The 25,321-nt window shown below is 42.3% G+C and overlaps 1 protein-coding gene across 3 annotated transcripts in view; it reads left to right on the forward strand.

The window, feature by feature from the left end:
• ARFGAP3 (ADP ribosylation factor GTPase activating protein 3) overlaps positions 1-25,321 on the forward strand; it is an 81,217-nt gene that overhangs the window by 54,349 nt on the left and 1,547 nt on the right. For all 3 annotated transcript variants that reach the window (XM_038377283.2, XM_038377292.2, XM_043515945.1), the window contains 4 exons: positions 4,859-4,996; positions 10,712-10,835; positions 11,077-11,167; positions 24,896-25,017. In XM_038377283.2, the coding sequence (XP_038233211.1) occupies positions 4,859-4,996; positions 10,712-10,835; positions 11,077-11,167; positions 24,896-25,017 (475 nt within the window). The remainder of the gene's footprint in view (positions 1-4,858; positions 4,997-10,711; positions 10,836-11,076; positions 11,168-24,895; positions 25,018-25,321) is intronic.

Genomic DNA, 25,321 nt, shown 5'->3' on the forward strand with positions numbered 1-25,321 from the left:
CAAATTATGAATTATGGAAGAGGTTTTTATATCTTTATTCAATAGTTAGAAGATAAATCATGACCTAGCTGTTTGTTTTTGTATTAGTCATGGTAATAGCAAAATTTAATTGAAATTGGTGTACAAACTCTCTCACTTGAAAGAGAATATAGCCAGTCAGTTAGATTTTGAGGTTTCTATCACAGTAAATCTCCTTCGTTTTTAGCTATAGCTATGAAAAAGAGGAAGTTTATTTTAATGTTGTCTTAATATACATCAGAAGACAAAATAATTTAGCTGGAGATCAGGTCGACAATACATATCTGTAATATAAGGGTACAATCCTTTCAAAAATTGTAGTGTCTTCAAAAAAGAAACAAATCTAAACAGTTGAAAGTCTAGAAATTAAGTTAAGGTACCAAACAACATGGGCATTACCTTAGTCTTTTTTGTTATATTCATTAAATATTTGGCATTCATTAAATATTTGGCATTGGGAGTTGAGGAGCAGAATACTTTGCACAGTTGTGAAGCTCCACAGAGGAGGAGACTAAGGATGCAAGGAAATGGGACTTAGGAACTCTGTCATCCTTGGCTCCTCGCTCTCAAGCCAGTCTGAGTCATCTTAGATTCATAGATACTAAGGTCAGAAGGGACCATTCTGATCATCTAGTCCGACCTCCTGCACAACGCAGGCCACAGAATCTTACCCACCCACTCCTACGAAAAACCTCACCTATGTCTGAGGTATTGAAGTCCTCAAATTGTGGTTTAAAGACTTCAAGGAGCAGAGAAGCCTCCCTCAAGTCAACCATGCCCCATGCTACAGAGGAAGGCGAAAAACCTCCAGGGCCTCTTCTAATCTGCCCTGGAGGAAAATTCCTTCCCGACCCCAAATATGGCGATCAGCTAAACCCTGAGCATATGGGCAAGATTCACCAGCCAGATACTACAGAAAATTCTTTCCTGGGTAACTCAGATTCCATCCATCTAATATCCCATCTCAGGGGATTAGGCCTATTTACCCTGAATATTTAAAGACCAATTAATTACCAAAATCACATTGTCCCATCATACCATCTCCTCCATCTTCTCTGTTCTCCCTAATCTTGTTGTTGCTGCCCTTCACTGCTTCACATTGTTCCTTGCGCCCTGTCCCTACCAAGCCTCTAAAAGCTAGAGAATTGGCTGATAGCCTCAGTAGGTAAGAAGAAATGACGGACTTGATGTGGCCTCTACTGTTGCAGTTATATGCCTCCCCTTGTCTTGGGGGAGCAGGACAGTAGGATGCATATATCTCAGAAGCTGATCTGGTAAACCAGAAGGGCTGCAAGATACTCTGATACTAAGCCCATGGAGCTTGGAGCTCTGCTGTCACTCTAAACTGGTGGTGGGTAGAAACTTAGAGTTTTGTAGGAGACACACAGATTAGGAGAAGTGGGAATCAAACTACTCGTTGGGCTCTGTTGTGCTGCTGAGGATTGCTGCTTTCCCGCAATTTACTTTATATATGATACCACATTGTAAATCCTAAACGCTAGTCCAACATTTCTCAAATGCGGCCACCTGTGGATTTTTTTTTTTTTGTATCCATGACAGCCTCCAAAGCATGGGTGGAGATTGGGGACGTGGGGCAAAGCAGCACCCCCTCCCTGCAGCGCCTAACTGTTGCTCCTGAATAGCTGTTACCAAGGGCAGTGAGATGCGCTGCTTTGATGTTTGTGCTGGCGCTGAAGCAGGGATCAGCACCCTGTACCACGCAGCCTCCCTGGGGGTTCTGGGAAGCACCTATGGAGACATGTGGGGCTGGTGTGCATGGCGCCAGAGGCAACTTTTGTCAGTGGAGGCGGCTGCTCCCCTGGGCAGCTTCCCCACTCCCACCCTGCTGGGACACAGAGAACTTGGGTCTCTGCAGGCCCACCTTCCCCAGAGTGTGCTCTTGCTGAAGGGCTGCGGGGGGCAGGGGCAGAGAGATGGGTTTGTGAGAATGGTCACCAGCAAGAGTTGGGTCCTTACAGTTCTCATCTGTGTTTTACCGATGGTAATTTATACCAGCAGAGAATCTGCTCTCTGGTTTAGTTTTTAACATTTCTGAAAACACCTAACTGGTATTCTAATCTCTGCCCTGCAAAATACCCATTATTTTAAGTTTTTTAGAAGTAGATGTCAGTGTGGATCCCACTGTAATCATGTGTGCATATATGAGAGGGTTGTGGGGTGTTTTTTGGTCTCCCCGCATCCCCCCGCCCCAATAGCAGTTCTGTTGGGGCCATGCATGTGCCCTGTATCTCCTTGTGCTCCTATACAATGGTATAAATGGTAGGGTGATTGTGATCCTACCTCAGTTCCCTCTTACCTGGTGTGACAGCAAGCTAGCACCTGATGATTGTCCGACTTACTAGTTCTTAGCTCAGGCTAAATTCCTGCACATCCTTCAAGAAAACCTTCAGAACTACTCTTAGTCTTCTACATAGACTGCCATGAACTTTTCATCCATCTGAACAGAACTCTGCAGTCAAATCCCCTGTAGGCCACTTCCTGCAGACAGACTCCCTGTACAGGGCTTCTTAAACCTTCAGGCTTTAAGCCCTGTTCATCCTACACGAACATGTAAATAGCAACGTGTGAGACTAAAGCTCCATCGTTTGGAACAGTCCATACAGGTCTCATCAGACCCTGAGGAGACAAGCTTCAAAGTTCTGCTAGCAGGTCAAACCGGTTTCATCCAGTGCCCTGTCAAGCAGACAAGTGACCCCAAAGCCTATCACAGGGAAGACAGCGCTGAGTAAAGACCTGGCCCTGAGGGGGCTTGCTCTGAACACAGAGGCAGAGACTGCAAGGAGACCTCAGTATCTTCCCATAAGGACAGGCACTTCAAAGCCTCTGAATATAAATCCACTAAAGTCATGGACGGTTGGGAGGCTTGGGGAGAAGGAACCACGTATGGTGCAGCAGACTCCTCCAGCTATGATGATACAACCCTCTACATCAATACTTGCTGGAGAGGATACGTGTAGACGAGAACTAAGATAGACATTGATGCAGAGACTCATACTGGTACAGATTTTGTTACTAAGAACACCATATACTTCAGTGCCACCCATGAAGGAACTCTACTCCACTTCATCATCTCCAGGGCATGCATTCACCCTGTCTTCCAGTGGAGAGCCCTTTCTCCTGAGGTCAGTGGTTTCAATTTACTTGATAGAGTTCAGTATCCATCAGCTCATCAAGAAGGACATTAGACTGTCCAGTACCTAGCAAGCTGGCCAGCCATATTCCTGTTGCATGCCACCGAGGCCATATTGGGGATACTTGGGCCACCATTTCAGGCATCCAGAAATTGGTCTCCACCAGATTTGAGGAAGAGGTCATTCCCATCAATGTCCCTGGCCAGACTACCTATGCCAGAATACCAGGGAGAGCCAGATTCAAGGATGGAGCAGCACCAACACTCTGTATCTCTGCCAAAGGATTCTTTGTCTTCATCACATGACAAGGCTATATTGTTAGCATTGGTACCATCACCGGATGACTTTAAAGCATTCCAGGAGATCTTTGTGAGGATTGCTGAAATTCTAGAAATTGAGATGTCAGTCATATTTGAGAAATCCTAGAAGCTATTTTAACTTATTGTCAGCTTGTCCAGCCAGAATTGCTTTCCCTATAATGAAGGACCTGGCCAAAGTCATGTGGCAGACACTGTTCAGGATAAAGCCCAATGGGAAACAAGTTAAGAGGAGGTACCAGGTACTTCCCACAGGGTTTGAGTTTTTCTATACTCTTCCCAGTCTGGACTCTTTTCAGTCATGTTGGTGGTATAAGCAGTGTATCCCCGAAGGACAAGAGCTACAAGGCATGACCTTGTACTCCTGTGCTTGTGTATAGCAGCATGTGGCTAATTGTGGAGTGGGAGGGTCTTAGAGCCTGGGCTCCAGCCCAAGCCCAGAAGTCTACATTGCAATTAAACAGCCCCACTGCCCAAGCCCAAGAGATCTGGCACAGGCCAGCCACAAGTGTCTAATTGCATTTTAGACATACCCTCAGTGGCCAAGATGACCATACAGACAGCAATTGATGCTTCTGATGCCACAGCCACATCTGGATGCCAAGTATTGGAGAGCAGTACTTCAGTCTCTGATACAGCTGAAACTACTCTATCCCACTGTCCAAGGAAGACACTGCTTGCCAGTCACTTTCAGTGGTATCCACACCGATCACATAGTGAAAGAAGAAAGAACAGTACTTGCCCTACAGTAGTTGTCATTCTTTGACATGTTGTAGTCATTGTGGATCTCACAACTCGCTCTCTGTCCCTGATTTTTTGGAGTCCTCAACAGCAAAAGCTTTGCATTTCAAGTGAACTGAGGGAGGGTTGCTGCTGCTCCATCCTTTGTGTCCTTTCATGGGAGCATAAGGTGGCACAGGGCACACATGTAGACCTGATAGACACTGCTCTTCAAACTCCATTCATCCCTCAATCCCCCCTCCCTCAAAAAAACCCCGCTCTGCTCTTAAGCATGAGCACCTAGGATGGGATCCACAGAGATTACATCTCAAAGAACCACAGTTACTGTAGAGCAAGTAATAGTTCTTTTCATATCATACCGTTATTTACATATATACATTTCACACACATGGGTAATAATTTTGCAGAACCTTCTTAGATGAAGATGTATTCTTCCATAAGGAGAAACGCTTACAAAACATATTTAGCTTAAGTTTCAAAACCGTTTGTAACCATTTGTAGGAGTTTTGCCTAGTTTAATCTGTTAGCTTTTGCAGTCATTAGTAATTACGGAATAGCTGGAGTGCTTTGAGTTAGTGAAATAAAATTGAAATCGGACATTTTATTCAATATTTTCTTTTTTTCCTTCAGGTACTTTGATTCTGCAGAGTTGAGGAGCAGCACTTTTTCTAAATGGGATGACAATTCAGATGCCTTTTGGAAGAAAGAGAGTAGTAATAGAGACATGGACACATTTCTAACTTCAAAAATTACAGACTATGCAGACAGGTATACGGAGATAACTTGTACTAACTTCAATACAAAGAGCTAAACCTGCTCATTTAATTTATGAGCGTAGTCCTGATGACTTAAATGGTACTGCCTGTGAGACTAAGACTAGCAGGATTTGGCCAAAACTTTGATCATTAGTAATGAGGTATCCTTACATATGTAGCATGAGTTTTTTTCTGTTTCCCTGTGTAATTTTTTGTCATTTATTACTACTTATTACATGTTGATTATTTATTAAGTGTTCAGCATTGTACAAGAGACAGTAATTCCCCAAAGAGTTTATAATCCAAAAGACATGCACAGAAGAGAAGCTGCAATGTAAGAGGAAGTAAACCTACATTGTTTCTATTTTTTAGTTATTCTGATCCTGCCCATTTTTATTCTGTAGACCTTCTGCCTCATTCTTTATTTAAGTTGGACACTAAATGAATGAATTAGTGATGCACTGGTACAATTGGGACTAAAATTTATTTAATATATTTACAAGTAACAGATTTGATTTTTTTTTTTAAATTGGTCTAAAATAAGTGTGTGTGTGTTTTCCACAGGGAAATATTTTCAGTTTTATAGTCAATGACAACTGTAGTCTGCAGCCTTCTTTTTCATTTTTGATTTTAAGTTTATTTAAAAGTTAATTTTGCACATGTTCATTTATTGACACCATCTAACCTGCATACTAAATGAATAACCATTCTTAGAAAATAATAGAATGTGATTCTATAACTAAGGGCTGTAGCAAAATGCAATCTTAACATTGACATTTCCTGACTTTAGAGTGTTTGTTTGTGAAACCTTGACATTCTTTTAATGTTGTTATATTTTGTAGAGAATTCAGAATATATTTAGTTGCCAGTGAGATGTGGAAGGTAATGATGGTTCAAAGGATTATGAATGTCTGTACTACCACTAGGCTACGCCTGCTGTAAACGGTCTCTCATTTTGAACATTATTTTTTTACATGTTCGCTGTAGGCAGAGCTTAACATAAATGTGGGTTACAATGTAACTTTTTGTATTAATTAATCTAATCCTTGTTGACACCAGTTTTGCTTGCTTTTGAATAAATCTCTTTTGAATTAGTTCTTCTAATGCAAGCCAACAAAACTCATTCAGTTCAAGTTATAGTCAAATAGTATTTACCTATCTACCTATAAAAAGATGGAAGCAGGGCTGGGGAATCTTGAGGGGAAACTGGGGGAGGAAAGTGGTCAGTGGAAACATGTGACTCAAAGAACCAGGCAGAGGAAAAGACGGGCTAGTGAAGGAGAAATAGAGCTTAGGAACAGGTTTGCAGAGTTGGAAAAGAAGGGGCTCAGCAGGTACTTGTTGAAGGTGGAAGGGTAAGGAAGAAGAGAAGAGAGGCTAGTCCTGTAGGAAAAGTGGAAGAGTCAAGGGAGACTAGACCAAATATGAGCCCCAGGAGGATACAGGATGGGTTGAAGAAGATTATAAGGGAAAATAGGAATGGAAAGAACTTGCAGCCAGAGGGAACAGGGGAGAGACTGGAGAATAGCACAGTCACCAGGAAAAGGCAGGTCTATGTGATCGGGGACTCTTTATTGAGAAGAATAGACAGGCCTGTAACTAGAGCTGATCCAGAGAATAGAAGGGTGTGCTGTCTTCTGGGTGCTAAGATACGGGATGTAGACCTGAGGTTGAAAAGGATCCTAAAGGGAGAGGGAAAGAATCCCCTAATTATCCTTCATGTGGGACCAAATGATACGGCTAGATTCTCGCTGTAAAGTATTAAGGGAGACTATGCTAGGCTGGGGAAGACGCTCAAGGAAATTGAGGCTCAGGTGATCTTTAGCGGGATCCTTCCTGTTCCTAGAGAAGGGCAACAAAGGTGTGATAAGATTATGACTGTCAACAGATGGCTTAGGCAGTGGTGCTATAAGGAGGGCTTTGGGATATATGGCCACTGGGAGGCATTCATGGACAGAGGACAGTTCTCTCGGGATGGACTTCATCTGAGTAGGGAAGGAAATAGACTTCTAGGATCAAGGCGGCACAACTGATAAAGAGAGCTTTAAACTAGGAATTAGGGGGAGATGGATGGGAGATGTCCAGGAAATCTCCACGCCAGATTTTAGCATTGAGAGGGAAGAAGACAAAGTAAGAAAGGATACAGCTGTGGGTAGGAGAATTGTATATAAGGAGCGAGGGCGGTGTGGATACTAGTCTAATAGGTTATACTGGCTGTAGAATGACTGTGCCTAATAGGGTACCTAATAGGTGCCTAATAGGTGAGCGAGGCCAAACAGCAAAAATTAAGATGTTTATACACCAATGCGAGGAGCCTAGGTAACAAAATGGAGGAACTAGAGCTACTGGTGCAGGAAGTGAAACCAGATATTATAGGGATAACAGAAACATGGTGGAATAGTAGTCATGACTGGACTACAGGTATTGAAGGGTATGTGCTCTTTAGGAAAAACAGAAACAAAGGTAAAGGGGGTGGAGTAGCATTGTATATCAATGATGAGGTAGAATGTAAAGAAATAAGAAGCGATGCAATGGATAAGACAGAGTCCGTGTGGGCAAAAATTACATTGGGGAAGAAAACTAGTAAAGCCTCTCCTACGATAGTGCTTGGGGTGTGCTATAGACCTCCGGGATCTAATTTGGATATGGATAGAGCCCTTTTTAATGTCTTTAATAAAGTAAATACTAATGGAAACTGTGTGATCATGGGAGACTTTAACTTCCCAGATATAGACTGGAGGACCAGTGCTAGTAATAATAATAGGGCTCAGATTTTCCTAGATGCGATAGCTGATGGATTCCTTCATTAAGTAGTTGCTGAACTGACCAGAGGGGATACCATTTTAGATTTAATTTTGGTGAGTAACGAGGACCTCATAGAAGAAATGGTTGTAGGGGACAATCTTGGCTCAAGTGATCATGAGCTATTTCAGTTCAAACTAAATGGAAGGATTAACAAAAATAAATCTGCAACTAAGGTTTTTGATTTCAAAAGGGCTGACTTTCAAAAATTAAGGAAATTAGTTAGGGAAGTGGATTAGACTGAAGAATTTATGGATCTAAAGGTAGAGGAGGCCTGGGATTACTTTAAATCAAAGCTGCAGAAGCTATCGGAAGCCTGTATCCCAAGAAAGGGGAAAAAATTCATAGGAAGGAGTTGTAGACCAAGCTGGATGAGCAAGCATCTTAGAGAGGTGATTAAGAAGAAGCAGAAAGCATACAGGGAGTGGAAGATGGGAGGGATCAGCAAGGAAAGCTACCTAATTGAGGTCAGAACATGTAGGGATAAAGTGAGACGGGCTAAAAGTCGAGTAGAGTTGGACCTTGCAAAGGGAATTAAAACCAATAGTAAAAGGTTCTATAGCCATATAAATAAGAAGAAAACTAAGAAAGAAGAAGTGGGGCCGCTTAACACTGAGGATGGAGTGGAGGTTAAAGATAATCTAGGCATGGCCCAATATCTAAACAAATACTTTGCCTCAGTCTTTAATAAGGCTAAAGAGGATCTTAGGGATAATGGTAGCATGACAAATGGAAATGAGGATATAGAGGTAGATATTACCATATCTGAGGTAGAAGCGAAACTGAAACAGCTTAATGGGACTAAATCGGGGGGCCCAGATAATCTTCATCCAAGAATATTAAAGGAATTGGCACCTGAAATTGCAAGCCCATTAGCAAGAATTTTTAATGAATCTGTAAACTCAGGAGTAGTACCGAATGATTGGAGAATTGCTAATATAGTTCCTATTTTTAAGAAAGGAAAAAAAAGTGATCCGGGTAACTACAGGCCCGTTAGTTTGACATCTGTAGTATGCAAGGTCCTGGAAAAAATTTTGAAGGAGAAATTAGTTAAGGACATTGAAGTCAATGGTAAATGGGACAAAATACAACATGGTTTTACAAAAGGTAGATCGTGCCAAACCAACCTAATCTCCTTTTTTGAAAAAGTAACAGATTTTTTAGATAAAGGAAATGCAGTGGATCTAGTTTACCTAGATTTCAGTAAGGCATTTGATACCGTGCCACATGGGGAATTATTAGTTAAATTGGAGAAGATGGGGATCAATATGAACATCAAAAGGTGGATGAGGAATTGGTTAAAGGGGAGACTGCAGCGGGTCCTACTGAAAGGCAAACTGTCACGTTGGAGGGAGATTACCAGTGGAGTTCCTCAGGGATCGGTTTTGGGACCAGTCTTATTTAATCTTTTTATCACTGACCTTGGCACAAAAAGTGGGAGTGTGCTAATAAAGTTTGCAGATGATACAAAGCTGGGAGGTATTGCCAATTCGGAGAAGGATCGGGATATTATACAGGAGGATCTGGATGACCTTGTAAACTGGAGTAATAGTAATAGGATGAAATTTAATAGTGAGAAGTGTAAGGTTATGCATTTAGGGATTAATAACAAGAATTTTAGTTATAAATTGGGGACGGATCAATTAGAAGTAACGGAAGAGGAGAAGGACCTTGGAGTACTGGTTGATCATAGGATGACTATAAGCTGCCAATGTGATATGGCTGTGAAAAAAGCTAATGAGGTTTTGGGATGCATCAGGAGAGGCATTTCCAGTAGGGATAAGGAGGTTTTAGTACCATTATACAAGGCACTGGTGAGACCTCACCTAGAATACTGTGTGCAGTTCCGGTCTCCCATGTTTAAAAAGGATGAATTCAAGCTGGAGCAGGTACAGAGAAGGGCTACTAGGATGATCCGAGGAATGGAAAACTTGTCTTATGAAAGGAGACTTAAGGAGCTTGGCTTGTTTAGCCTAACTAAAAGAAGGTTGAGGGGAGATATGATTGCTCTCTATAAATATATCAGAGGGATAAATACAGGAGAGGGAGAGGAATTATTTCAGCTCAGCACCAATGTGGACACAAGAACAAATGGGTATAAACTGGCCACCAGGAAGTTTAGACTTGAAATCAGACGAAGGTTTTTAACCATCAGAGGAGTGAAGTTTTGGAATAGCCTTCCAAGGGAAGCAGTGGGGGCAAAAGATCTATCTGGTTTTAAGATTCTACTTGATAAGTTTATGGAGGAGATGGTATGATGGGATAATGGGATTTTGGTAAGTAATTGATCTTTAAATATTCAGGGTAAATAGGCCTAATCCCCTGAGATGGGATATTAGATGGATGGGATCTGAGTTACCCAGGAAAGAATTTTCTGTAGTATCTGGCTGGTGAATCTTGCCCATATGCTCAGGGTTTAGCTGATTGCCATATTTGGGGTCGGGAAGGAATTTTCCTCCACGGCAGATTGGAGAGGCCCTGGAGGTTTTTCGCCTTCCTCTGTAGCATGGGGCATGGGTGACTTGAGGGAGGCTTCTCTGCTCCTTGAAGTCTTTAAACCATGATTTAAGGACTTCAATAGCTCAGACATGGGTGAGGTTTTTCATAGGAGTGGGTGGGTGAGATTCTGTGGCCTGCACTGTGCAGGAGGTCAGACTAGATGATCAGAATGGTCCCTTCTGACCTTAGTATCTATGAATCTATGAAAATTATCACTGAAATATTATGGTTCTGCCACTATATCAGTTTTTTAAAGAAAAGTTCTTTATATTTCTTGTTGTTCTTGTTTCATATTGACTTGCATTTAAAAAAATATAAAAACTAAGTACATTTTTTTTGTTTTCGTTAAAAAGAGATATTGCTTTCTGTTCAATCATGTTATGCTAGATATCATTTATAGGCATTAATGCATTTTTTTTAACGTTAGGCCTACATCTCGTCGTAAACCTGAATATGAGCCACCTTTAAGTACAGATGAGGCACAAAAAAAATTTGGCAATGTCAAAGCTATTTCATCAGATATGTATTTTGGAAAGCAAGACCATACTGATGTAAGTACAAAAGTTTCTATGCAAAATAAACATATTTTTGGATGCTCAAATATTCTGTGATGACTTTAGAAAATTGTGTTAGTTATTAATAATGGGGAGGGTAGGTAGCTCTGATTGGCGAACGGTCAGAGAGTAGGTTGCCTTTGGGGAGTTTGCAGAGACATATGGATTTTTATCTGTGTAAATGAGCAAGACATGTCAATATACTGTTAGTGATGTTTTATTTTTAATTCTTTTCTAGTATGAAGCTAGGGCTCGTCTAGAGAGACTTTCTGCAAGTTCCTCCATAAGTTCAGCTGACTTGTTTGAAGAGCAAAAGAAGCAACCAGCAGGTACTAAAGGAAGGCAATGAGAAAAACTAAAACTCCATTGTATAAACGTACTAAGAGTATTAGTTTCCAGTTGCACTGTGTCTGCAATCTAGCTCTCCCAGTTTCCTACAAGATGAAGTATATATAAACTGCATTCTGTGCTTAGCATTTATTACAACAATTCACTCACAGAACTAGAGGGGCAAGTTTAATGATAAAAATACAAGGAAACTCACAATTAAGATTTTTATAACCTTCCTGAAGGCAAGTAACTTATTATTTGAAGCTGATTTTATGACATGTGTCTATGCAACGATAGGCTATGACTTGTAAAGATTAAGTCTCTTAGCAATGGGAAATGATGATGTGTACAAAATAAGATTAGGAAGTCAAGTGGTCCAGTATTTTCTGATATCGGGCAGATTTATATGGCACATAAATCATACTAAATAGATTTTAATCTCTACATTTGATAAGTCATAAACATAAAATCATTATTGAGGGAGTAAAAGTAATCATAAGTGACTCAGGAAGACCCAGAACACTTAGATAGACTAGTTACTAGATTTGAAATTGTTCTTCCTTAGATGTCTTAGGGCATATGTGTGTTTAACAAGATACTGCTAGGCAATATTACTTGCCTAGTTGGGCTTCTGTGAAGAAAGTTATGCAATAGCCTAGTCCATATTATCTCAGCCCTGCCCCGCTTGCATTAGCAAGGTGCAATAGCAGGTGGTGTTTGTCATAGGTAGGGTGGGGGAGAAGGCGAGAGAATAAAAGGGAAGGTATTGGATTGGCTGAAATTTACGCTGGGACATACATACATGCAGCCTTAGTATGTTGTCATTCTAGTCCAGTTATGTATTTGACCAGTCAGTAGCATGGCATAAAGCTATAAAAGACAGTGAGGCATCAGAGCATTTTAGTGCTCTAATTAGTTGGGTTTCAATTCTGTAGCCAGTGGGGAAAGGGAGGTAATTTAAAAAAAAATTGTTTGAAGAATAATTAAAAATCTATAAGTAATTATAAATATAGTCTAGAAAAGTGAATGATACCCCACATCCCAATTTTACTTTAAAAAACAGCCACACAATTCAATTGCAATATCTTCGTAAATTGTGGAAAATTTAAAAAAAAAATCAATTTGTCTTCATTTTGGCTCCAGTGAAAACACATTTGATATTGCAATAGCCTCACAAAGTAAGGTATGCACTGTTAATTTACTGGCTAATGCAGCAGTGTCACTTAGCACAAATTCCCAAATTGCTTGAATTTAGATGTTTTTGACTAAAATTCAACTTTGAAGACTCCTGATAGGAAGGAAGCCATAGTGACTAACTTAGAACTATGGCAGTTCACTAATATCCTCAGCATAGTGTGTGTATCTGTGTGTGTATGTGTATGTGTATATGTATATGTGTATATATAAAAAATTAAAGGGATACTAGCTTAAAATCCATTTTTCCCCTGAATTTTTAACCTATAGTATTAGTGTTACAGTTTGTTTACAATTACTATAGCAATTAGAAGGGGAAATTTTTTTTTTCAGTTTGTTTATTTTCTGCATTTAATCACACTTCTTTTGTGGAGACAATTTCATGTTTACCCCTCTAGTCAGTTCTCTGTGTGAGGGTCTTATACAGCAATGGAGGGAGGGGATGGGAAGACAATAGAAAAATATGATTGTAAAACAAGGATTGGGGCAGGTGTACTGTCTGAAACTACTTTTAACTTGTATTTTAAAAATAGATTCAAATTCAGGTTGAAGCCATCCCTTTAAATATACTATCTTGTTTTAGAGTAGCAGCCGTGTTAGTCTGTGAGCTACAGCTCACTTCCCTGTAGCTCATGAAAGCTTATGCTCAAATAAATTTTAGTCTCTAAAGTGCCACAAGTACTCCCTTTCTTTTATCTTGTTTTAAAATGTCTTGTAGATACCAATATTTGAGTACAGTACAAACTATTACATCTATACATGCTATACCATACAGGTGCTGAGAGTGCATTCATTACTGATCACTTGAAAAATTCATATGGATTATGGTGCTCAAGGAAGTGCATCAAATAAAGATAGAATTTTGTTGCCAAAGATGAGAGGCTTTTACAGACTCTTTTTGGCTGGTATCACTAAGAAAATAATAAAAGGAGGAAGATACTGGAACGGGTAGTAGCTTCGCCTCTGCCAACAATGGATCCCCTGCCATGCCCACAGTCTCTGGGGCAGCTTTATTGTAGAAACTTAACAACAAAACAGTTCCTCTACCCACCCTGGGTTACAGTTCCTGGGGAATTTTCCCCTTTTCCTTTCAGGTGCCCATTGTCTTCCCTCCCAGGGGACTCTGGCATTCTTGCTGTGCCCGATTGCTGCTTCTGTGTCCTGTTCTCTGAACAGTGCCATCCAGCCTTTTCTACCTGGAGGCCCCTTTTCAGAACAGTTCCTCTCAGGTTCCCACTTCCTCCTCCCCTCCCAGGAGACTTTGGCAGTCGTAGCTCTCCAGGGGTCCCTATTCCCATGGAGCAGGCAGTGTGAGAGCCCTATGTCTGTGCTCTCTGCCTCTTTCCTGACTGGCATTCAGCGTGACACACACAGATTCCCCTTCACTGGGTTTCTCCTTCTCTCTAGTCCCAGGTGCTCTCTTTTAAAGCTCACTTGGGTCAGCAGATGAGGCAGAGTGCACCCTCTTAAAGGGCCAGTATCATCCTGTGATATACTGTAGTGATTTGTACTGCCATTTTTAATTCACACAATAGTCAGTCTGTTACACACGCATCCCTCAACTATGGTGGAGAGGTAGTGTCCTTATCCTTTGAAAACTGCCTAACTTTGAGAAGCACGCAGACAGTGATTCTCTATAAAATGAAGATAGTATGAAGTTCATAAATTGGCAACAAAAAAGCGATAGAAATTCTGGAGTCCTTGCCAGAATAAAGCACCATTTTTTAAACTCAAACGTTCACTTTCATGAACAGCACTTGGGGTTTATCGTAAAACACTTCCAAAGTGTGTGTTCTTGTTTAAAAAAAAAAAAAATCTCAGGTTAAATGTCTACATCTTTTACAAAACAAAAATAAGAGCTAGGAAAGGCTACAAGAACAGCCTATAGTGTAATTAATTTCAAAGTTATTGATTGTCAATGGCACTATATGGTCAAGTTTTACTGACAAAAATGCAAGATGCTTCCCAGAAAGCCCTAGGAAAAATTAAGTTGCTTAAGATATTAATTTACATTATATCTGAATTATTTATATTCTTTGGGATTTTCATTTTTATTAATTTGGTTTTCAAAATTAGAAGACCAAAGGATATCTGAAGTGAAAAAGTTCATAAGAAAGTAAAAATGGCAGTTCAGAAATTTGGTTATGTCTTTGCTACAGTTGTTTCAGATGGGTCTCACAGGTATAAGTGAAACTTGAATCCATATCACAATGTTGGTTTGACTAAAGAATCTGTAGAATTCAGGTCTGGTGATATCACTGTAGAAACAGCCAATACTATCCTTAATGGCAGTGCAGAAAACTGATTATTGAAAATGACTTTGCATCTTCCACTGCAAATAAGTTCTGCTATCCTGAACAATTTTTAATATTAAATACCAGCCTGCATCACTAGTATCTTAGAAATTATGGGTGGGAAGATACCAATTCAGATTATGGTTGGTCACTAAAACAGCTATGGTGTAGACTTGCCGTTAGAGATGACGAGGGTGTAGTTTTAATAGAAAGTTTGGCATCTTTTGCCTTTTGAGAGTCTAAAATAGTGATAAATTCATGCTGAATAAAAGGAGCAAGAATTTTTGCAAGCAGTCAAAATAGTTGTTTTGATTGTGATTGTAGGGAAAAAGCTCTTCTCTTGAGGAAAGAATAAAAAGAAATTGGAGGGATGATATCTGACCACATTACCCATAATGGTCTGAAAGTTTCTCTTATAGGACTGCATCTTTTTCCTTACTGCCCATAAGGTATCATTTCACTGTAGTGAAAAAGTGTGAAAAGAGTGTGTTTTGCAGCCATAGAAAAAAGATAAAGAATGATGATGAGGCATGATCCACAGATAAGGAAATCTGAAATTGCACTTTGGCATATAATTTATTTAATGTGCATTTACCTTATAAATTACATGCCACAGTAGCAAGCAACTTTTTTTTGTATTTTGAGCCATGTTAGTGTAAAGTGAAGCCCATAACTGAAGTACCATAAAAATATTTTTAAAAGCTCTAATTGTTTGATATTATGCACTGAATTTACAGATTGTTAAAAAGTTTTGAGTGTTCGCCCACAGTGTTTCTGAAGTATGTTTCTGCCACTCTTTGTTTAATCACTACGATTCTCAGTGTGGCCTTTTGTAACACTTCGGGCCAGACCATTGGGTTGTCTATACCAGCATCAACCCATTAATTTCTGATTGAGCTACCTGATTGTTTTGTCCCTATCACTTCTAACCTTTCCTGTGAAAGGAACAGTTGAAAAACTATGCTTTTTGAAGAAGCAGAGTTCAGCTGTTATATATTGAGCACCATGTGGAGCTGCCAACAACTAGAAAAGACTTGTAATGGATTCGCATTCTGAGGTGCAGTCCAGACCAATGAAGAATTGTCACATTTTACCATGTAACCCTGAGTGCCTCACAATGCCTTGCTACTGTGGTTTTCTGTCTGGGACGCTCACAGTCAGCAACAAGTATGCACTCTGTCTATGTATTGGGCAATCCTGGTCCAACACTTCTGGATCCTGGAGCCTGCCTACAATATCACAGACTTCCACTGGTCTCTGCCAGTCTTGGTTAACAACTGGTAAGGAAACTCCACACTCTCTCCAGCCCCAGTTTTCCCCCAAAATGTGTGTTCTGAAATGTCCAACCTTATCTTGGAACAACCAGAAGAATGTTAAGGTCCATTGCTCCTTTAAAGAGCCGGTATTCAACAGTTTACTTTAAGTGGAGTTAACAAAGAGTTGAGTTTAAACACAGCACTGAACTGGTTGACATTAAAAATAAAACAAGTTTGGTTACAGAGAGAGAGATCGTAAGTGAATATAAGAATTAAAGTGAAAAATGGTAACGAGAAATCAAGATAAAATGCTTTCTAGTAACTAAAATTTAAGCTAGATTAGGTACAAGGTAAAATCCTCGTCACGTTTCCATCAAGATGACTGACCAAACTCCTGGGTCACGATCTATCTCCCAAAGTCAAAGGTCTGGCCCCTTTGTTGTCTTAGGGGAAGGATAGATAATGTGGGATTCTTCTTCAAGGAGTGCCCGTCTAGCTCGTAAAATTGCTTATATTTCCATCTCTGTTTATCCCTTTTGCCGGTTTTCTTTTGTCTTCCCATCCTTAATTTTTTTTTAATCAGTAAATATTATTATTTTGTCGTTCCGTTCCCCCCCCCCCAGCCCCCCATGGTGACTGAACAGCAACCTTCACCTCAGGCATTCCTGGTTCCCCCCGCTTTAAACATTGCCTGACCTGCAGGCTATCTATTACTGTATCGAATGGACATGCTGTCTCGGGGAAACCCATATACCACAGAAGTGTGCACCCTGCAAGAAATTATCTGTCAGGACACTGAAAGCCAGGGACCTCCAACAAAAACTATTAATGATGGAGAAATCCCTCAGGCCAGCCTCCAACCCAGAGTCCAGGACTCCTCCTGGCCAACGGTCTCCAGCAGCAGCCTCAGACAAGGGCTCCACACAGTGTCTAAGGACCCTGCATCTAACAAGGCAACCAAACATCGGTCAGTCATCAGTTCAGAAAGAGTCCCCCTAAGAAGAAGCAGTCTCCTGGCAAGAAATCTGCCCTGGTACCGACGTCACCGAGAACCTCGGATGAGAGGCACCAGGAATGTCCGGTACTGAGATGTCCCGAGGAGCCAAGGCACTGATACAGCCAGGCTCTCAAGTTCATGAGCTAAAGCTAAGCTCCCTAGCTTGGCACCAACAACGCCGAAGAACGCCTCGGCACCAGCTAGTGTAATGGTACCACCTGCTGCATATACACAGCCTCACAAGACGTCAGCACCAGCAGAGCATACTATGCTGGTATCCATGACACCAAGCTTCCCAGTACTGCAACCCTTCATGAGGCAGGTGGGCCTGGCAGTCTCCTCCATGCTGGGAACACTCCTCTTCGGCACCAGCGGTACCCCAGTCAGATCAGGACTGACCGAATAGGCACTCAGAGCAGATCTGCACCTCCGTTATCTAGTGATGAGGATAAAGAGGATGATTCAGGTCTTTATACCCCTTGTAATTCCTCCCCGAAACCGGGACCCTCTCACCAACAACCAACTATGCAAGGGCAAAGCTGGCAGGCACAATCATGGATACCACCACCTGTTGTTATGCCACCCAGTTGGCCATAGTAGGACATCTACAGAACCCAAAATCTTAAACTCCCCAACCCACCAGCATCAAGTGCCACCTGGTCCCCTTCACCCATGAACCCACCACCATTGGAGGCCCAGGAGGAAGAGGGAGAGGAGCCGGAAGAGGGTTCTGAAGGCGTCACACTGCCATCCACCCATATTATATCCTTGTCCCCAGATGAAACAATTATGCCACTGCTTCCCACCATAGGAGATGATTTCAAGTCCTTCCAGGACTTATTCAAAAGAGTTACAGAATCCCTGGACATCTCTTTAGCAGAGCTGCCAGAGACTCGGCATAAACTTACTGACATCTTGCAGGCATCCCCATCAACAAAAAATAGCTCTGCCCATTAACGCTATTCTAATGGATCCTGCAACAATAATATGGTAGACACTGGCCACTGTCCCATCCTCCTGTAAATGCTCGGACAAAAAATATTATGTACCAGTGAAGGGGGCTGAGTTCTTATTTACTCACCCAACTCCAAATTCACAGGTCGTAGAGGCAGTAAACCAAAGGGGAAAACAGCACCAGTCAGAAACCATCCGTTATAACAATGACTGGAAAAGGCTTGATCTCTTTGAACACAAAGCCTGTTCCTTGGCCTCACTGCAATTTCACACAGCAAACTACTCTGCTCTGTTAATGAAATACACCTACAACTTGTTTAATAAAATGACATCTTTTACTGAACAAATGCCAGAGGAGTCAAAGGAGCAATACAAAGCTAACATTGCGGAGGGTTCCTTAATTGCCAGAACAGCACTGTAGGCCTCCCTTGATTCTGCTGACACAGCAGCTCGTTCCATCACCACGTCCGTGGTCATGCGTCGAGCTTCATGGCTCCACCTCTCTGGGCTTCCTAGGGAAGTACAAGCCACAGATGAGGTCCTGCCCTTTGAGGGACAAAAATTATTTGCAGAAACCACAGATGCATCCCTATGTACTTTAAAGGACTCGAGAATCACCTTGAAGACCATAGGTATTTACGTTCCCCGAAACAAGAAAAAACAGGGCAGATTTTTATACCCAAAGATTCCATCCCACCCCGTACTCCCAACCTGAGACAATATGATTAACGCCGCAAGCAAACACAAGCAAGGCGCAGGCATAACGAGGATCAACCTGCCACATCTCAACCATCAACATCCGGTCAATCATTCTGAAGTATTGGTCAAGGTCTCGAGACCTCTATCTTCTCCCATGCTGGATTATCAGATAACATCCACTCTCTTTGGAGACCATCTGCTACCACATTACCCAGTCTGGAACAACATCACTACAGAAAAATAGGTGCTGGAAATCAGCCAGAAGGGTTACTCTGTCCCATTTATTTCTACTCCCCCTACCCACCCACCTTCCCCATCCCTATTCAGGGACCCCTCTCACGAGACCATGTTGCAGGAAGAAATAAACCATCTCCTGTAACTAGGAGCCGTTGAAATAGTACTACTCCAACACAGGGGAACAGGGTTTTATTCCCGTTATTTTCTCACACAGAAAAAGAATGAGGGCTGGAGACCCATTCTGGACCTACACAAACTCACTAAGTTTGTAACGATGCAGCCCTTCAAAATGGTTACCCTAGCAACCATAATTCCAGCATTAGAGAAAGGAGATTCGACCTACAGGATGCCTACTTTCACATCACCATTCATCCAGCACATAGACGATTTCTGTGCTTCATGCTAGGCCATCAACATTACCAATACAAAGTACTACTCTTCAGTCTGTCCACAGCCCCAAGGGTATTCTCCAAAGTCTTAGCCATCGCCACAGCTTACCTCCGCAGGCTAGGGGTAATGATCTTCTCATACGTGGACGACTGCATCATAAGAGCATCAACACAAGAGACAGCAGTACAAGTTACACAAACCACATTAACCCTCTTCACAAACCTAGGGTTTCAAATAAAGGTTCAAAAGTTCACCTTAGTCCCTGTCCAACAGCTAGAGTTTATAGGGGCCTATCTCAACTGTCTCGCAGCACAAGCAAGATTATCCCAACAGCGATTCCACAATCTAACCAGGCTGATAACGATCAGACAGCCCACAAATGTCCGCTAGGGACTGCTTACAACTTCTTGGGCATATGGCTGCTACAACTTACGGAGTTAAACATGCACGACTGCATATGCGATGCCTACAGGCCTGGCTCCATGCCTGCTGTATACCACACAAGCATTCCCTCCACAAACGGCTCACTATACCCCAGAGAGAGGAGGATTCCCTCAAGTGGTGGATACAACCGCAAAACATCTGTTCAGGGGTCCCATTCCAACAAAAAGCTCCCACTATAACAGTCACCACAGATGCCTCCCTAGTGGGATGGGGAGCCCATCTGGACAACAACCCCTCCCAGGGACGCTGGTCCACAGCAAAAACCAACCTACATATAAACATTCTAGAAAAGCATGCGAACACTTCCTTCTGCTTATCCGCAACAATACCATCCAAGTTCTCATGGACAACACAGCCTGCATGTTTTATATAAACCGACAGGGCAGAACTTGATCATTCCCTTTCTGCATCGAGGCACTCCACCTATGGCAATAGTGCATATCCAACAATATTGACATTTCTGCAGCTTACCTGCCAGGACTTCAGAATACCCTGGAAGGCCATCTGAGCAGACACTTCTCACAAACCCATGAGTGGGAGATGGACTACCCAACCCTCGTGACCATATTCAACCAGTGGAGGTTCCCTACTGTAGACTTATTCACAACAACTCACAATACAAAGTGTCCTCAATATTTCTTCTGAGTGGGGCTCAGGCATCACTCACTGGGCAATGCCCTCCTCACAATATAGGAAGCACCACTAATGTACGTGGTTTCTTCCCCCCCCCCCCCCCCCCGGAACTAAGCCGGGTGTTACACAGAACAGGGCCGGGGTCATACTCATTGCACCCACATGGCCCAGACAGATGCAGTTCCCATACCTAACACAGATGGCGGTGTAACCTCCTCAAACCCTTACACAACTTCCTCACTTCCTGACACTGGAGGCCGGCCGCATCATTCACCCCAACCTAGCGGTTCTCCGCCTCAAAGCCTGGTTACTCCATGGCTAATGGTGCTGGATCAGGATTACTCTGAAGAGGTTAAAGATATTCTCTTGAATAGTCACAAACTGAGCACATGCAACACTTACGCTCATAAGTGGGTAGGTTTCTGCACCTGGTGTGAGGCTCCTCATTCTGCCCCTCTACCCAGAGTCCTGGACTATATATTAGGCCTTAAAAAGGCTGGCTTCTCCAATAGCTCCATAAAAGTTCACTTAGCAGCGATCACCTCACTACAAGATAAGTTAGATGGAACCACGATCTTTGCTCATCCAACCACAAAACAATTCTTAAATGGCATGACCAACATCTATCCTCCCCTAAAATGCCCTACTCCTATATGGGACCTTAACCTCATGCTACACATCCTCATGGGCAAGCCATTCATACTCCTTGTGACTTGCTCACTGCTACATCCATCAATGAAGGTCTCATTCCTTATTGCGATCACTTCAGCAAGAACAGTAGCGGACCTAGGGACCCTAATGGCACACCCGCCATATACCACATTCTATAAAGACAAAGTCATCCTAAGACACCACCCTAAATTTATACCTAAAGTAGCCTCTTCATTTCATTTAAACCAACCCATTTATTTACCTGTGTTTTTTCCGAAACCCCACGCCAACGCTGGGGAGGCATCCCTTCACACTCTCAACAGCTGTAGAGTTCTGGCCTTCTACTTAGAAAGAACGAAGGCATTTAGAAAATTGTCACATCTTTCTTTTGGTCACAGAGCAATCAAAGGGTGAGGCCATCTCTAAACAAAGATTATCTACATGGATTTCTGGCTGTATCCACCTATTCTGTCATCAGAGCAACACCCCTGCTCCACTGGGCTTCGTGCGCACTCCACCAGAGCGCTGTCCACGTCTGTAGTGTTCCTCAACGACATACCCATCGTAGACATTTGCAGAGTAGCTACCTGGGCTTTGGCCCACACGTTTACCAAACGCTATGCCTTGGAATTACATTCCTCTGCTGACACTCAGTTTGGACTCTTGGTGCTATCCACTGTTAACAGAGATACTCCGAAGCCCCTCCTTCCATCGAGGGGTACTGCTGCATAGTCACCTAAAGTGGAGCAACCACAGGGACACTCCTCGAAGAGGAAGAGAAGGTTACTCACCTTGTGCAGTAACTGAGGTACTTTGAGATGGTTGTCCCTGTGGGTGCTCCACTACCCTCCCTTCTCCCCTCTACTTCGGAGTTTCACACTGATTCTGTGGGGTAGAGAAAGAACTGAGGGATGTTTGGCTGCTCATGCTAAGTGGTCACTCGGAGCGGCGCGAGATGGCTTCCGTGCATGCGCGGCCAACCGGGGCACTGCTACTACAAATCTCTGATTACAAGTGCAGGGCATCAAGACACCTAACGTGGAGCACTCACAGCAACAACCATCTTGAAGAACCTCAGTTATTGCACAAAGTGAGTAACCTTCTCTTTCTTGGCCCCCTTCTCTTTTATAGTTCAATGAATCTTTGAAATGGATTATTCTGAAGGATACCTCCAGCTAAGTTTATTTCCAACTGTGAAGTAGTGTGACAGAATACACTCCTGTATTTACATACTTCACACTATTGTAATAATCTTTTGTACAAAGTATGCCTTATAAGGTATAATTTGAAAACTTATTATTTGCGGTCCGTATTGTCCCATTAACATACGGATGGAAAGATTGTTTGTGAAGTTTTAAGATTCCCCCTATGATGCTATTAACACATGTTCCAAACCCTACAACCCTGCCCAGGCAGAAGTCAGGTCTGTCCTAAACAAAGGAAGGAATGTGTGCTTGCCTTAATTTGCCTTGAAGCAGTAAACAGAGTTATCAAGCAGGAAGGGAAAACAAAGGTGAAAAAAACAGGTGAAAAAAAAAACAAACAGGTGAAAAAAACATATTCTTGTCTTCCTGGGTCTCAGCTGGAAATATTTTTCAAGTGGGGGACTGAAACTATAAAAATAAAAAGGAGGGACAAATGCCCCAAGGGGACACCCCCCCCCTTGCCCACCTCATTCGCTGCACCTGAGAAGACGAAAGGAAACAGCCATTGGACTCTAGGGGAGGAGTCCTGACCTGCGAGTTTGGTCAGTAATCTGCTGGAGCCTGGAGAAAGTTTGCTTTGCAACTAAGCTAGTTTCGTAAGTAGATACTAGTGAGAGTTTTCTCTTTATTTTTCTTGTAACCATTTCTAACTTTTATATCTCATTACTTATCCTCACTTAAAATCTCTCTTTGTAGTTGTTAAGCTTACTTTACTGTTTTATCTACTCCAGTGTTTTTAAATTGAAGTGCCTGGATAGCTATTTAAGATAATAAACTGGCATATTATTTCTATAAAGGAATAATTGATTTAATATATTTGTACTGGCCAGGAGAGGGCTGGGCAGTACAGGACATACATTTCTGGGGGAAGATCTGGGACTGGGGGTGTTTTGGGGTCACCCTGCAATATAACCAAGGCTGGTGAGAGCCCAGGTGTACCTGGCAGGCTGCAGTTACACACAGACACTCCAGGTGTGGCTTGCATGCTGGAAGGCTGTTTGTGAGCAGCCCAGGTGGGAGCTACTGTAAGGCACACAAGATTGCAAGACGGGTGACACCGCTACTCATTCCCCTCTGGGGTTGTCTGCTAAAACGCAAATTGTTTAGTTTTTCAAGTCATGGTACCTATGTGTATTCCACATATGGGTGTGCATGCATGCCATGCACCTCAGTCTGGAAGAAGTGTCCGTTGACCCGCACGTACGTGATGCATCCCCTTGTGCTTCAAGCCGAGGGAATAATAGGTACAGTGGGTTGAAGCCTCTTTGGTTCCCTCTTATCGCCGCACGGCCTGAGTCGGAACCCCCTGTTCCTTCACGCTCTTAATTTTACTAAGAGAGTGACCCCTCCTTGTTCTGTGTATATAGTTGCAGATAGTTGTATATTGTCATTTCATTAATCTATACATTAGTGTAGTTTTTTCCCTGTTTGGGGAACGTTCTTCACCTGGGGACTATACCCCAAGTTCCGTGATTTAAAAATTGTCTCCTGCCCGCACTCATTGTCTGTGAGTGACAAACGCCAGAGGTGCCTTTACTACCTCGGCAAGACACACATCATGGCTTCGCCTCCATAAGTACTTGATGGAGGAAGCCATTAGACCGAGGCAACGTTCTGATCCGGGACTGGTGGAGCCCCCTACAGCAACCATCGTTGGCAGCGAGAGCTGCTCCGATCACCCTGTATGCCCCCGGTTCGTTGGTACTGAAGACAAAGAACAAGTACCGACATTAGAATAAAAAACACTGTCATGGGCATAAAAGCAGATCCCCATCATAGATTGCTCCAAAGCACAGCGTTTCTTCCCCGAGCCAGGCTAAGTTGGGTGAGATGTTGTGCGCGGATCCAACTGGACCAATACCCAAGCTTCCACATGTGGAGAGTAAGGCTAGGTGCAGACGGGATCCGATGGTACCAGTAACTGCCCTGGTACCCGTGCATCTGGAACACTCACCTGTGTGTGCCCCCTTCCGCTAGTGCCTCTGCACCTCCTGGATAGGCTGGCCCCACTGACACCACCTAGGTCCTCTGACATTTCCAGAGGTGCACCATGGACTGCTAGATGCTGTGAGCCTTTCTTGTTGACAATACTGAAGCTTACACCCCTGTGGGATCTTAATCTCATCCTCTCCGCCCTCATGAAGCCCCTCTTTGAACTGTTGGCAACGTGCTCCCTCTCCCACCTCTCAATGAAAGTGACACTCCTGGTAGCCATAACCTCAGCCATGTGGGTAGGTGAGCTAGCAGCCATGATAACAGATCCCTCCTACACTATATTCCGTAGGGACAAGGTATCCCTACGGCACCACCCTAAATTCCTCCCAAAGGTAGTGTCGGAATTCCACCTATACCAGTGCATCCACCTTTGAAGTGAAACACAGCAGCTGTTTAACAACACACAGGAAGGCTAAATAACAGTTTAGGAAAGGAAATGAATAGTATTGTATCCAATTGAAACTGCAGAGGAATCTTACATGTTGGCATAATGTAATTGCTCAACTTGGAATGTGGAGTGTGTGTTTTTAGAAAATAGCAGGTTTGGTAGGAATATTTACAAATTCTCAAATGGACATTTGAAAATATAAAGCAAGATGAGTCTGAGTAATTTGTTTAATTGTTTTATATCTAAAGGTTATTTTTAATTTTTAGAACTTTAGTTAGTATGGACATTTGACATTCATGGGGTTGGTGTTCAATGTAATAGATAATAGCTCTCAAAACATGCTATTTTTAATACAGTATCACTATTAAATGTTTTTTATTCCCTATATAGGAAGTTACAGTATTGCAAATGTCTTGCCTTCAGCTCCAGATATGGCTCAGTTTAAACAAGGAGTGAAATCAGTGGCTGGAAAACTTTCTGTTCTTGCTAATGGAGTCATGACTTCTATACAGGTTAGTAAATTAGGAAAGTAAGAAATATTAAAAATAACGGGATAGATATTGAAGTCTTGTCATGAGGATTTAGTCACATAATTCATATTAACTTCTTAGGAGAAAAAAGTTGATTGTTTTTATATAATGTAGCTGAAATTCATAACAGATGGTAAAATATTTAAAGCTTTTTATGACTTTCCAATTAATAATTCACTTTTCTTAGAGAAGTTTCCATGGGTACAGTTGAGACTTAAAAATGACTAAAATGTTCCTTTTCTTATAGTAATTGAATGTGCATTCTATCAAGCATATTTGTTGCTCA

This window comes from Dermochelys coriacea, chromosome 1 (assembly GCF_009764565.3).
Source record: "Dermochelys coriacea isolate rDerCor1 chromosome 1, rDerCor1.pri.v4, whole genome shotgun sequence".
NCBI lineage: Eukaryota > Metazoa > Chordata > Testudines > Dermochelyidae > Dermochelys > Dermochelys coriacea.